Source organism: Struthio camelus, chromosome 1 (assembly GCF_040807025.1).
Source record: "Struthio camelus isolate bStrCam1 chromosome 1, bStrCam1.hap1, whole genome shotgun sequence".
Classification (NCBI taxonomy): domain Eukaryota; kingdom Metazoa; phylum Chordata; class Aves; order Struthioniformes; family Struthionidae; genus Struthio; species Struthio camelus.
The window spans coordinates 208,209,930-208,224,081 of NC_090942.1; the positions used below are offsets into that span (position 1 = coordinate 208,209,930).

The window sequence follows — 14,152 nt, forward strand, 5'->3', positions numbered from 1 at the left end:
AACATATTCTTCTATATGGGAACATAACAACCTCTGTGACAGTTGACTTGTTTTTAACTTGCTAGATGCACCAAACAGCATGTCTTCTGCCAGATGACAGCACCAATAAACACTTTACACTTTACTGCTATAAAGCGTAAAAGGAAGAAGCTATTTCCTGTAAACATGATAAATGCATTTGTAAATAATTTTTCAATTAATTTATTTGTTTTAAATACATTCATATATTACTGTACAATCTCAGTTATTTTAAAAGTTTTTATATTTATTCATTTAAGGTTTATTCATTTTACATTTTCTAATTTTGATTTCTAATGATAGCAATTTGTGTTTACTCAAGATATGCCTCTTTTTCACATCTTTAAGAAAGGGAATTTATAAGGAAGTAATTTGTGTTTTCTGCACTCTCTCTTTTCTTCAATCTTTCAAGTTTTTGTATCCTTGAAACTGAAGAGCAGAACAGATGAGTTGAAACACCGGTCTGAACACTGAGGCATTTCTGCTGGTTTTATTTCTTATGTTTCCTGATATATACTTCTCACTGGCCTATGCATGTGATACAGCTATGCTTTGATGGTAATAAACGTTCAGCAGTTGTCTTTTACTATCAAAAGTATCATTCACTTAGACTACAACATTGCATAGAAAGAAAGCACATCATGGAATTGAGACAATAAATCGTAAAGAAAGAGTAATCTCTCTTGGTGATTATCTAAAGGCAATCTCTCTTGGTGATTATCTAAAGGCATTCGAGATCTGAAGACTTCCAAATATCAAGATTATGACTACAGAGATTTAAGGAAGGAAAGATTAGCAAACCACTTTGCCAAAACAAATATCAAACCTATCGCTTAATACTCTGTAAACATATGATCTAGATAATATACAGCTCTATAATTTTTTGTGATATTACATCATTAAAAATTTACTAGATTTCAAGCTGCTAGACTTGCTTGAGATATATTAAAATGAATTTTTTGCCCTCTGCTAAAAAAAATGACATACTGAAAAATCCAATTAAAGACTAGATCCTCTTGTCCAACCTCCTTGCTCAAGCAGGGTCACCTAGAGAACCAAGATGGCAATCTCTTTGAATTATTAACCCATATGAAGTTTATGAACCTCCTATGACTTAGTAATAATACAAAGAAATTTGATTACAGGTAAAAACATCACTAAAACAAAATGAAACAATTGTCCTGATTTTTAAGTTCAGTAAAAAATTCAATTTCAATTCCAAAAGGCAAGCTTTATCATTTTCTTTTATTAAATAACTGAAGTGTGAACAATAACAGTTCAAAAATAATATTGAAAAAAGAAGAAAACTTGCTGGATTTGCATTTATATTCAATATCTATGGAACTGCAATAGCCATAACATAAAAGGTTGCAAGAAATTAGGGAAAGAAATATACCACATTGCAATCTAGAGAAATAGCCTAAATTAACAGTTTTCTGAATAGCGCCATGTTAACTTTTACAACATCTCATAAAGATACAATGAAGTTCCAATTTAAGTAAAATTAATTTTATATACTTTAAAAAAATAAAAAAATGGGAATGTATAAACAATTTCTTTAAAACTATATAATAAGTAATGAGACTAAAGTTGTTTATTAAGAAACAATTGACATGTTTAAATGATTCTTAACTTAAAGAGTTAATTTAATACAGTTGTAGTTTACTGATTTTTTAAAAATAAAGCAGCTCCACATTGAATCCACTGGTCTTGGTTTCCTCCACATGGCACATCAATATTTGCCACCACATGGTCTCTCTCCACACTAGTGTAGACTGGTAAAGATATGCATTCCTCTGGAGAATATGGACCACATGCATCCTGTCAACAAACCACCACTTAGTTACCATTTTAAATGGGAACAAAATAGGAGAAAAGAATGATCTCCAGCGATATAGTATCCAAATTTAGACACTTTGATAAACTGCAGAAAATAGTCTCTCTTGATCCAGGCTACAAAGGAGAAGGAATACCAACCAAGTAGAGGCTTTAGAAAATTCTTAAGAATACTACATAACTAAGCTTCTACATTTTCTATCCAGTTGGTTAAAATGAAAACAGAATACAGTATGTAACAGAGCATACTTCCCAATCCTATGAACTGCATACCAAAATCTTCACACAGCTAAAAAATAAAATCCCATTCCACACGCTTCAGAGAACCGTGGACAAGGACACTCTCAAACAGTTCCCAGCAGGGAGAAGGGTCCTGGGGAGTGGCAGTGCTGTTCTGCAGGGCGCTGCTAACCTGCCATGCTGCAATCCCAGGAGAGTCTGGGGTTTCGGCAACCTCTGCCAGCTCACCTCCTCCGTCCCTGCAGATTAGCCCTGCTGCTCCTCATGTAACACAGCCTGATTTGTGATCTGCATCTGGGCTCTTTGCAAGGGGGATATTTCATCAACTGCACTTTGGCTATCTCTGACATAGAATGATCGCATCAGAGATCTAAAGTAGGTAGAATGACGAATCTTGCCACACCTATCTCAGTTTGCCACTACAGACTTTCTAACCTTTGTTTTTAGTACAGTTTGTCTTATTTAAGTCCTTTTAATAAAAAGATTCACTCATATACGTTAACTGGTGTTATTTAAAAATTTATTTTCTTGCCATGCATGTAGCTAGAAACTGGAAGAAAAATTAACTTACTTTAAAATGCATGGATAGTAATTTCTATATTGTGACATATAGGTGAACAGCATGGTACTATGTAAGAATAACAGCTCAGCCTTCAGCTGCATTAAATGGCTTCACTCCTACTTTGGCAAGGACAATGGCTGGAACTATGGCTTTACCTCTCAATCTTTATCCTGGAAGGATGCACTCGGTTGACAAGTATAGGCTTCTGTTTTAAAATAATTATATTTTTTCCCACACAAAGACGACTTCCTCTGCTATTAATTTCAAATACGAAGTATATTGAAGGCAGTTTAATTAACTCTCACTTGCCTGTGTTTTCAGATAAATCTCTTTACTGGTGTCACATATAACATCTGGATCTTATCTCTGAAGAGAATGTTATTCAGAAAAGCACTTTAAGAATTTGTTTGATCTCTAATATAAGATAAATGCTTTTCAAAATAAAGACAGAGTTACTGATAATTCTAATCTTGAGGATGCATTTGGTGTTACCATTACAAACAGCATATATTGCCATTCTCCTCCTCCCACCTCTGTGTATGTATATAAAAATGTCTGATAATTTCTTATTTATTTCAAGTAGCACCTTTTGGGTAATTAGGAACCTGTTTATTTCTCTGAACAAAACAAACCTTCTAAGCTATTAAAGAACTGAGCACTCTTTCATTGGTCTACTTTATAAATGGTTTTGGTTTTATTTTTTAGTTTCCAATTTCTTATGATCCATCAAAATTGGGAACAGTAGTGCAGACATTTGCTATTATTTAGCTGCTGTGCTCTCAGTCTAAATCTGGACCATTAAACTTGTAATACACCAGTGCTGGAAATAACAATGAGAACTCAAAAAGAGTGCTATTGGGATACAGCAGTGTGGTAGCAATGGAGCTCCTTGCATAATATCTATCACAAATTACCACAAATCTCATCATTACTGTGTGCTTGAAAAATAAGGATATATTATAATTGAAATGTCAATTACTTGGTCTAGTGTATTTTTTTCTTTAATAGTCTTCTAAGTAAACCTAACATTCTCAAAAGCAAACTCTGAGAGTTCTCTAGGTTACTGACAGGCACATCACTGTTGCCAAACAATAAACTCCTCCAGTTAACAATTTCATTTGTTGGACGGGAAAATGTGTACGGGACCAGATAAAAAGTGGCATCATTTTTCATTTTTTACATACTGCTGATTTTATTTGTTGTAATAGAGAAGTGAAAAAAAAAATGCAGCCACCCGTACTTCTCATTTTCTATATATTTGATTTTTGATGTAGATATTTTTTAATATTTTCTTTTAGATCTCTATGTGGGATTCTCCTCACCTAACTTTATCTGTCTCAGTTTGTGGTCTAGGCTCTCTCTACAGTCATGTCTGGTCAGAGGTTGATTCCAGCTACCTGAGGATGGAATTAACTTTTTGAGATGCCTATCTTTTTCTGAGACTAAAGAAGGAGCTAAAATAAGTAATTCATAATGTGCAATTAACTTTTAGATAGCTACATTTAGACGAGATGAATCCTACAACAAGTTTTCTTTCTAGCTATACAACTACATGAATTGCTAATGCTACACATACTTGAAGAAGCTGCTAGGCAACTTTTTCCTTTATTAACAGAGATTGTTGTTGTAATCAGAAAACAGTACCAGGAACAATTCTTACCGTTTGGATTACTTAATGACACTTTCATCTAACACCATTTACCAAGTAGTGGCAGGAGAGGTAAGGCTTTTTTTGCTTACAGAACACATCATGTTCTCTGTATCTCTTTACTGATGTGACATTTTAATATATTTCTGTTCAAAATTTGAAGAAAATATATTCTATGAATGAACTTCCAAAGTCATGCATATATTTACTAAATATATTTTTGAAAATATGTTACTTTTTTATTTTAAAAAATTAAAACAAGTATATAACTGAAATAAAGCCCTTATCTTTACCTGCAAAATAATAATTAAAAACATATTGACAAAGTGACAAAAATTTCTTGGGTTACATAAAAGAGGCAACTGCTTTTCCTAGATTTTTCCTAGGAATCCCTAAGATCATAATTTTTATTTTAAAATGAGGGGGGAAAAAACAGTTCAGTAACATCCTATTGAAAAGCTATTACTCAGAAAAAAAGAAAATTATGGGTCTTGAATGTTTAGGGCTTTTTAATAATTTAGTACCTGTGGAATCCAGGCCATGTAACAAGGGAATACAGATGACACACTGGGAGAATCATGTAGATTTTCTGAAAGTCGATTTCCATCAAAACTGCAGCCTTCCAGTTGCAAGCCACTGATCTGCCATGGAAATATGGAATATTCAAATATACACTCCGTCCTGAAATATCAGTAAAATTACACTGTGCTTTAACTAATTATGATCCTTTTCACTGTGACCAAATGCTTAAATTACAGGAAACTAATTATTGTAATGTTATGTGCGTAGGAAATATGATTTAAAAGCGATACCTGGACCATGCTTCCACATACACTTCCTCTGGTTTGTATTCACATTCTTTGAAATGTTAGAGAAAAATACCTGTAAATGTCATAATTTATGAAACTGGAGTTGCCTGGCATTAGACTAATGGAAATATAATAGCAACAGCCAGGTATACAATTATTACAATGTCAAGAAGAAGAAAAGAACAATCACTGAAATAAGCATGACTTCCTGCTTGGAAGTCTGAGCACAGCTTTCAAAGAATGGAATGAGCAATTACATATTTTCTGCAGAGGCAAATAGAATATGTTGAAATAATGTCAAGGAAAAATGTTATTTAATATAGTGTAGGATTTCTTAGTTAAAGTATTGCTTGGGAAAATTAAATTAATAGAAATCACAAATATTTCTATAAGTAACTATGCAATACTTTATGCATAATGTTTTAAATGCTTACTTTTAACAAGTTACAGTCCAGTGAATACTTTCAGCCTCTAAAGTAAAAAGCATTCTCCTATTTTTAAATTGAAGTCCTGAATAAAATAATGACAAAGATATCTACTCTGTATTTATTCAAAATGAAATCTTCAATATCTGTTGATCATTTTATTTTGCCACAGTAAGGAATTTATGAGTATGAGAAGAACAGCACTCTAATAGTTAATTTGGCCTGCTAAAGTGATGGCTTTAATTTCAGTAAAAATAAAAGTTAACTCAGTAATGATTTATTGCAGCTCTCCAAAAGGATGAATCTAAAAATGGAGCAGATGTCTAACAAAACCTACTTTTATCTAAAAACCACCTCTTACACTATCATACTAACACACTGAGGTAAATATATAAAATTGAAGAAGGCTTTCACAAAACAGAAAGACCATAAAGTGGAACTAGGAAATACAATGCTGTTGGAAACCCGAAGAGCGACTGTGCAACCAAAATCAGACACAAAAAATGGAGAAAGAATTCTACTCTATTTTCAACTGTCAGAAGTATAACAGTGTATGGGGCACTAAAGAATTATGTTAAAATGCAAGTCTGTAGTATAGAAGCTGTAATAGAAAGAACATGCTTAGCTAATTACAACGTTATAAAATTATTTATTAGCCAATTTAAGAAAAGTTGCAGTTAAACAGTGAAACAATGGGGGTTCACTCTCATGTTTCAAAGCAATCTGTCTTCCCTTTCAAGAGTTTTAAGAGCTAATACTCTACCAACTGAATACTAGCTAAGGTTATGTTTTGCATTTTTAATAAAGAATTATTGTCTTCATTGCAGACAGACATACTGTAGTCTTTATTTCAAAAATCTGCTCCTTTAAACTCATATTTGTTTTAACTCTGGGCTGAGGACTCTTCCTTACAAATGCACAAGGTACATATACATACAATATATGTATATGATACATATACATAAAATAAAAAAGGTTATAAATGACTGCACTTAAAAAAGCAATTCAGAAAGCTGTATTTCGCTTTGGATAAGATAGTGACAGAAGAGGTGACAACACTCTCTGAAGCAATCTGCACTACAGAAGGGACAGAACTCTCAGTCAAGCTTTCACAGCTGTGGGTAACCAGAATGGAATATACTTAACCAACAAATACCCCAAACGAAAATCCCAGAGAGCAGTATGACTTTTCTCTAACTTTGATAGTATCTACAAATTAACATAACAAGGCCTCTTTGAAATGAATTAAAAATTTCAGACTACCTACTTGGAACCACAAAAACTTTTTTCCTCCTTCAACCACTTGTCAAAAGCTTAAGGTCTTCGCGCTTTGTTATGAAAGTATGATTCTCTTCTTTCTCCTGCCAGCTTTTTCTGATCTTTCCTCTGAATCTCACCATTCAGGTCTGTAACTTTTAAAGTATAGTGCTAACACTTGATATTTTGTTCTGTTTCCACCTTTTCAAGCTCCCAAACTTCTCCAAACAGAGACACTGGAGGAAGCTGGCTTTATTTAGGGAAAGACCAATTTAAGTGACCACAGTCTCATGATAGCCTATAAACTTTCCAGTGCCATTTCTTCTGCCTTGCAAGGACAAAGAATATGAAGAAAAATATTGTAAAAGATACAAAAGGAACAAAGTCTAATGAATGACTATACTGAGGCTTTACCATACACTCCTTCCTACTGCCTGCTGTTGTTAACATCAACACTTAAGGCCTCACTTTAAAATACACACAGGTCCTAGATTATACGTTATTCCACTACATTTCTGACTGACTGTTTTCAAAGCTCTTATTTATCCCGATCATGAAATTATTAGAGAGACTCAGGCCTCCTGCATGTTTTTCTTTCTGCTCACAGTCTGCAGGGAGTTTTGTTATGGAATTTCATTTGTTAAACATGTGAGTGTGACGAAGTTGCTGAGGGAAGGTAGATCTGATGAAGTTGTTTTAAAATTTACTGTTAGGGTGTACAAATATCTCGCAAACCAGAAAATCTCTAAAAAAAGTTTCTGCAGAAGTCAGCTATTAAAAATTCTCTACTGCATACACATTTCTTCTTTTGATATTGGCAGTTTCTTTGATATTGTAGTTATGTAAAGTAACATCATCTGATCTCCTGGAAAACTTCAACCAATCAAAGGAACTCCTTTGAAGAAGACGACCAAAAGTTTGATTTTGATTCAATATTAAAAGCCACTGAAAAAAATAAAACATTGGCACAATGTACTTTCAGACATCAGTTAGTTGAATAAATTCATAGCTATGTTCTCATCTAAAATTCCATTCTATGATAAACAGTGTTGACAAATTACTACTGCTACAAAGGACAATTTTCACAGTAACTATAATTAGGGTGCATAGTATTTTTGTAACCAAGTTCTAGGTAATGGCTGGAGTTGACTGTGGTTTTTGAAGTCTTAATTCTTACAAAGTAAAAGCACTAAATATTTTGCAACTATTGGTACTAGTATTAGTTTCAAACAAAGCTATTGTTACATATTACAGCTCATGTTTCTTTAAAATACATTTGTAGAAAGTGTGCTGATACCAAGGTCCAAAGCATCTCTGTTTCCAAAAACTTCCAATTCTCCACAATTAATTTTTCCTCACTATTTAATGTTATAATTTCCCATGGAATGATGCAACCTACAACAGACTTCAGGAAGTTAAGTTTTTACTTACTACATTATCTCCACAGGCCTCCATCTTTAATTTCTTGATGTTTAAGGATGGAGGTATACTGTTTAAAAGGCCTCTCTGGATGCCTTATATTAGTATTTCTGTCAACTGTTAAGAGCTTATCTTTGATATTAATGCTGATATTATGTATTTGAATATGACACTCCTGCAATAAATTTTTGGTTTTGACTATTTATATTAAGCTCCATCCAAGTTTGTAGCATTTACTTCCCAAAAAGTCTCTCACCACGTTTCTTTTTTTCTTTCATTCTGTTCTACAACAACTGAAAATGGGATTCTAAGTCAAAAGGAATAAGACTACCTGTTTTTGTATGACAGAGCAATCAGTACACACAGCAAATAGGAGAGACATATTTGCACATCAATATGTAATTATACCGTAGTAGCTATATATTTTCAGCACCTTTTGTTAAAGCAATCCTACATATTGTTATGGAAGGTGTAATTTTATGCAGATTGAATCTACACCATTCATCACATCCTATTAGGAAGAATCTACTACTCATCATGTCTCTAAACTATCTGCTGAATTAACACTGGTGATAACTTAATATCAGTTTTGATAAACCACCTAGATCAATGTGTATTCTTGGCTTGACTAAGAGTTCCTCTGTTTACTTTGCAGCTAAATAGACAGCTTTAGCACATCATATCATGTTTCAGAGGATTTCAGGGTATATTATTTGAAATTTCTGGCACACAAAGATTATTCCAAGTGGCTACAATTGCTGAAGCATGATGATCTATTTGTAAGTACAAGAAGGCTGAAAAAGCTTTTTCATCATACAGAACATAGTGAGAACTCAATCTTATTTTCCTCTTTTTTTTTTTTCCTTATCAGGACAAATTCCAGGCCTTCTAAAACTTTTTAAATTAAAGATAGGAAAAAAATTCTCAAAGAACCTCTTCAAAATAGTCACTAACTAACTGTGTGACTAGAGGGTTATATATGTGCGAATCTAAGGTTTAAAACCTATGTTCATCCACACTCCTAATTGTTCAAATCTTTCAACAAAGGTGCACTAAAAAAATAATTAAATATTCATTGATTCAGGGACTTCAGCATGACTCTCCCACATTCCAAAACATAGTTCCCTAACTATCGCAACAGAGAATCAAGCGTTGTTGGAAAATGTCACATAAAGTAAACCAGCTCCTTTAGCATATTTTGAGATAGATAAACCTTAAAATAGCCAATATCATGATCTGGTTCTTGTAAGTGATACGGGAGATCCAATTTCAAACCTGTAGCCTGAACCATGTAAAGAATGATACGCAGCATCAGTTCCAACAAATCAATATTTTCTGACCTCCCCAACAAAAAAGGCATATTTACCAATTCTACTAATAATTTTATCATAAGATTTCTGAGAGTTTGAAGATGATTTTTTTTACATGAGAACAGAGTAACTTGACAAGGAGAAATCCAAGCTTATGCAACTTTGATAATATAACCTAAAGACCTCAGAGGCACCAAATGGGAAGAAAACAGCAGGAAGTGTACAGGAGGTGGAAGCAGGGACAGACCACTTGGGAGGAATACAGGGACGTTGTCAGAGTGTGCAGGGTTGCCACGAGGAAGGCCAAGGACCATTTGGAATTAAATCTGGCAAGGGATGTCAAGGACAACAAGAAGGGCTCCTTCAAATACATCAACAGCAAAAGGAAGACTAGGGAAAACGTGGGCCCGCTGCTGAATGGGGCGGGTGCCCTGGTGACAAAGGATACAGAGAAGGCAGAGTTATTGAATGCTGCCTTTGCTTCAGTCTTCACTGCTAAGGCCAGTCCTCAAGAATTCCAGACCTTGGAGACAAGAGAGGAAGGCTGGAGAAAGGAAGACTCTCCCTTGGTCGAGGAGGATCGGGTTAGAGATTGTTTGTCCAAACTTGACACCCACAAGTCCATGGGCCCCGATGGGATGCACCCACGAGTGCTGAGGGAGCTGGCGGATGTTATCGCTAGGCCACTCTCCATCATCTTGGAAAGGTCCTGGAGATCAGGAGAGGTGCCTGAGGACTGGAAGAAAGCCAATGTCACGCCAGTCTTCCAAAAGGGTAAGAAGGAGGAGCCAGGGAACTACAGGCCTGCCAGCCTCACCTCCATCCCTGGAAAGGTGATGGAACAGCTCCTCCTGGAGGTCATCACTAAGCATGTGGAGGGCAAGAAGGTGATCCGCAGTACTCAGCACGGATTCCCCAATCTGATCATGATTCCCTCATCTCATAGCCTTCTGTGATGGAGTAACTGGCTGGGGAGATGAGGGGAGAGCAGTGGATGTTGTCTCCCTGGATTTTAAGCAAGCCTTGTGACACTGTCTCCCAAGCAAGCTCAAGAAGTGTGGGCTAGATGAGTGGATGGTGAGGCGGATTGAGAACTGGCTGGATGGCCGAGCTCAGAGGGTTGTGGTCAGTAGTGCGGAGTCTAGTTGGAGGCCTGTGGCTAGTGGTGTCCCCCAGGGCTCAGGCCTGGGTCCAGTCTCGTTCAAGATATTCATCAATGACCTGGAGGAAGGCACAGAGTGCACCCTCAGCAAGTTTGCTGATGAGACTAAACTGGGAGGAGTGGCTGACACACCAGAAGACTGTGCTGCCCTTCAGAGGGACCTGGACAGGCTGGAGAGCTGGGCGGAGAGGAACCTCCTGAAGTTCAACAAAGGCAAGTACAGGGTCCTGCCCCTCAGGAAGAATAATCCCAGGCACCAGGACAGGCTGGGGGCTGAGCTGCTGGAAAGTAGCTCTGCCGAGAAGGACCTGGGAGTGCTGGTGGACAACAAGTGAAGCATGAGCCAGCAGTGTGCCCTTGTGGCCTAGAAGGCCAATGGTCTCCTGGGGTGCGTTAGGCAGAGTGTTGCCAGCAGGTGGAGGGAGGTGATCCTGCCCCTCTCCTCAGCCCTGGGGAGGCCTCACCTGGAGGACTGTGTCCAGTTCTGGGCTCCCCAGTACAAGAGAGACATGGTGCTACTGGAGAGAGTCCAGCGGAGGGCTACCAAGATGATTAGGGGACTGGAGCATCTATCTCTCCTATGAGGAAACACTGCGAGAGCTGGGCCTGTTTAGCCTGGAGAAAAGAAGACTCAGAAGGCATCTGACCAATATATACAAATATTTGAAGGGAGGGTGTCAAGAGGATGAGGCCAGACTCTTCTCTGTGGTGCCCAGCAACAGGACAAGAGGCAACAGGCACAAACTGAACCACAGGCAGTTCCATCTGAACATGAGGAAAGCTTCTTTCCTGTGAAGGTGACAGAGCACTGGCACAGGTTGCCCAGAGAGGTAGTGGAGTCTCCTTCCCTGGAGATATTCAAAACCCATCTGGAAGTGATCCTGGGCAATATGCTCTAGGTGACCCTGCTTGAGCAGGGAGGTTGGACTAGATGATCTCCAGAGGTCCCTTCCAACCTCAGCCATTCTGATTCTGTGATTCTATCTTACTCTATTTGACTCCTATGTACATTCTTCCACTGCTGAATTACGCTCTCTGTAAAAGGCTGAACACTGATTCTAGTTGGAATTTCCCAAAGAAGCATTCCTGCTATTTGATTTTGTTACACTTTTTCTTTCTAGATAAAAGATCTGTGTATTAGAGGAAAGCTTCTCACCAGCACTGATACTTTTATGTAATGATGGCATCATCTTTAATAAAGTAGATAAATTGTGATCTTAATACACAGTAATGCATAGACTTAAAATAATTTTTGTATAAAATCTAGAAAATCTTTAAGTCTTTGCCCAAACCCCATGAAACCTCTTTATTTAAACTTGCAAAATGTGATAGGATTAAAAAAAAAACCACAAACTTTTAACTTGAGGCAATTGAGCAAAATTACTATGTTAGGAGCACAGTAACTGTAGGTTCTCTCCTGTCAGTGGACAAAGATATGGATCTCCTGAAAGTGGTTTAGGTCCTCTGAAATTTGAATTGTCTTCAAAAGGAAGGTGCCTGTCTGTCTTTATTGACAAAATGAGGCTGGTAAACCCAGAATTCTAATTTAAGCATCATAAGTCAGATGGCATACAGTAGGGCCTTAGCCACCTCACCACAGCATGTTTTTAATCATTTATCCATTTTAAGTATCGTTTCTTTTCTAAATTTTTTTCTCAGTCCCCCCTTTCCACAGTATAGTTCCTCATTCTCTAAGTGTAGCTTGAAATCTTGAATGCTATAGATACAATATTAACTTTACCTGCATTAAGATTCATATTGCTCACGTGAACCAACCTTCATCTGCAATCTAGAGGATCCTTATCCATCAAGAAGCACTTTAGTGGATGATATTGCTGTATCACTGACATTTTTATGCCTTAGTTACAGGGCATGTTAAATAAACAAGATGCTTTGTATTTAGCAAAAATACTAATGTAAAAGTTTCTCCCCAGTTTTTCATGGTCACATTGGGAAGGACTCGCGGAAAAGAATTTAAATGTTCAGCACAGCCAGAGGTTGCAAACCTTGCTGTACATCAAAGACTTGATGGAACAGTGAATATACTGGTGAACACATACTGATGCAGATTCACTGAATTTTGCTTCTTACTGAGGAAAGGTAAATAGTCAGAAGGAAGCGACCAATCCTGAGAGGATTCTTACCTTTTGCTAAAGGTAATCACTCTCCTAACTGCTTCAGCTATTCACATGGCAGGAAGTTTGCTCTTAAATAAAATTCTCTTTTTATTTTTGATTCCTTTTGGAACATGACATTCAGTCTTGTACAGCAATAGTGAACCTCTGTTAGCCTTTTTGCCTACAAATGATTGACTGCTAACAGTGTAACCTAACTAATATTTCCAGAAAAATCTTAAATCTATACATAACAAAGACTTTAAAGCTCCAAAACACCTAAACAGGAGTGTTGTTACAGAATTCTTTTCTCTAATTACCCTTTAATTCTGTATTTTCTAAGCAGCTATTTCAATCTAGCAACAGTAAAATACTGTAGTAATATTTAGCATATAGAAAACACTTAGACATTATCATTCACAAATAGAGTTGAAGCCAAAATCAACCACATTTTTGCATTATTTACTAGACACCTGAGTTTAAGGCGGTGGCTGTTACTCTTCTGAAGAAAACAAAGCTAAAAAAATCACATCTGCTTTTACATCTTTCACAGCTTTGAGACTGGTTTCTGTAGAGGTGGGTATATGCACTTTATTATTTCTGTTTATGTAGTTCAAATGAAAGGAATCACATTGACAGTACTGGAGACAAAAGCCTTCTATTTAGCCACAGAACAGATGCACTGCAGGCAGCACTTAGCTATAGCATGCATTTATTTAAACATCTACTTTTTGAGAAAGTTATTCTCCAGTTCCAATAGGAATTAATTCAAGAAAGTTCAACAAACTGTATTCTATACAGGTCAGACTGGATGATCACAGTTACCTTTTCTGGCCTTACAATCTGTTAATATTTTACAAATATGAAACTTTCATACATTCTATATTAATAATTTTAAGTAGTGTCAGAAGCTGGCCCAGAACTCCAGTATCTCACACAGCCTTGCATCTGCCTGCATTATCAGATTAAAAAAGCTGCTCTCCCACTTGCTTTCTCTCTTGTAGAGAGCAACAAAGCAGTCTCTTGGTTTTAGCAGCACATCAGCATCTACTCAGATGTGGCCTGCATAATTCACCTTTGTTTCCAAATGAATGCAATTGTGAGTGCTATACTCTGGGCTGAACACAGAACTTTCAGCTGTGTAGTATTATCATGGGATCAACACACTTATTGGAAGATATGTCACAAGTAAGAAAATTTACTTTGTGAACTCCCTACGAATTTTCGCACAACATAGGTGCAACAGGTTAAGTGAAGCCAAAATTGCAGTGTCATCTGAAATGTTAAGAAGCAAAATTAAACCATTTGCGGATTCATTTCTACCTTGCTGTCCAGGGAATCAGTAGGGACTT

The 14,152-nt window shown here is 36.5% G+C and overlaps 1 protein-coding gene across 5 annotated transcripts in view; it reads right to left on the reverse strand.

Annotated features, from left to right (window-relative positions):
• Nucleotides 1–493: 493 nt before the first annotated feature.
• DYNC2H1 (dynein cytoplasmic 2 heavy chain 1) overlaps nucleotides 494–14,152 on the reverse strand; it is a 191,192-nt gene continuing 177,533 nt past the window's right edge. For all 5 annotated transcript variants that reach the window (XM_068930371.1, XM_068930372.1, XM_068930370.1 and 2 more), the window contains 2 exons: nucleotides 4,829–4,945; nucleotides 494–1,839 (listed from right to left, as the gene is read on the reverse strand). In XM_068930371.1, the coding sequence (XP_068786472.1) occupies nucleotides 1,681–1,839; nucleotides 4,829–4,945 (276 nt within the window). In that variant the 3' untranslated portion in view covers nucleotides 494–1,680. The remainder of the gene's footprint in view (nucleotides 1,840–4,828; nucleotides 4,946–14,152) is intronic.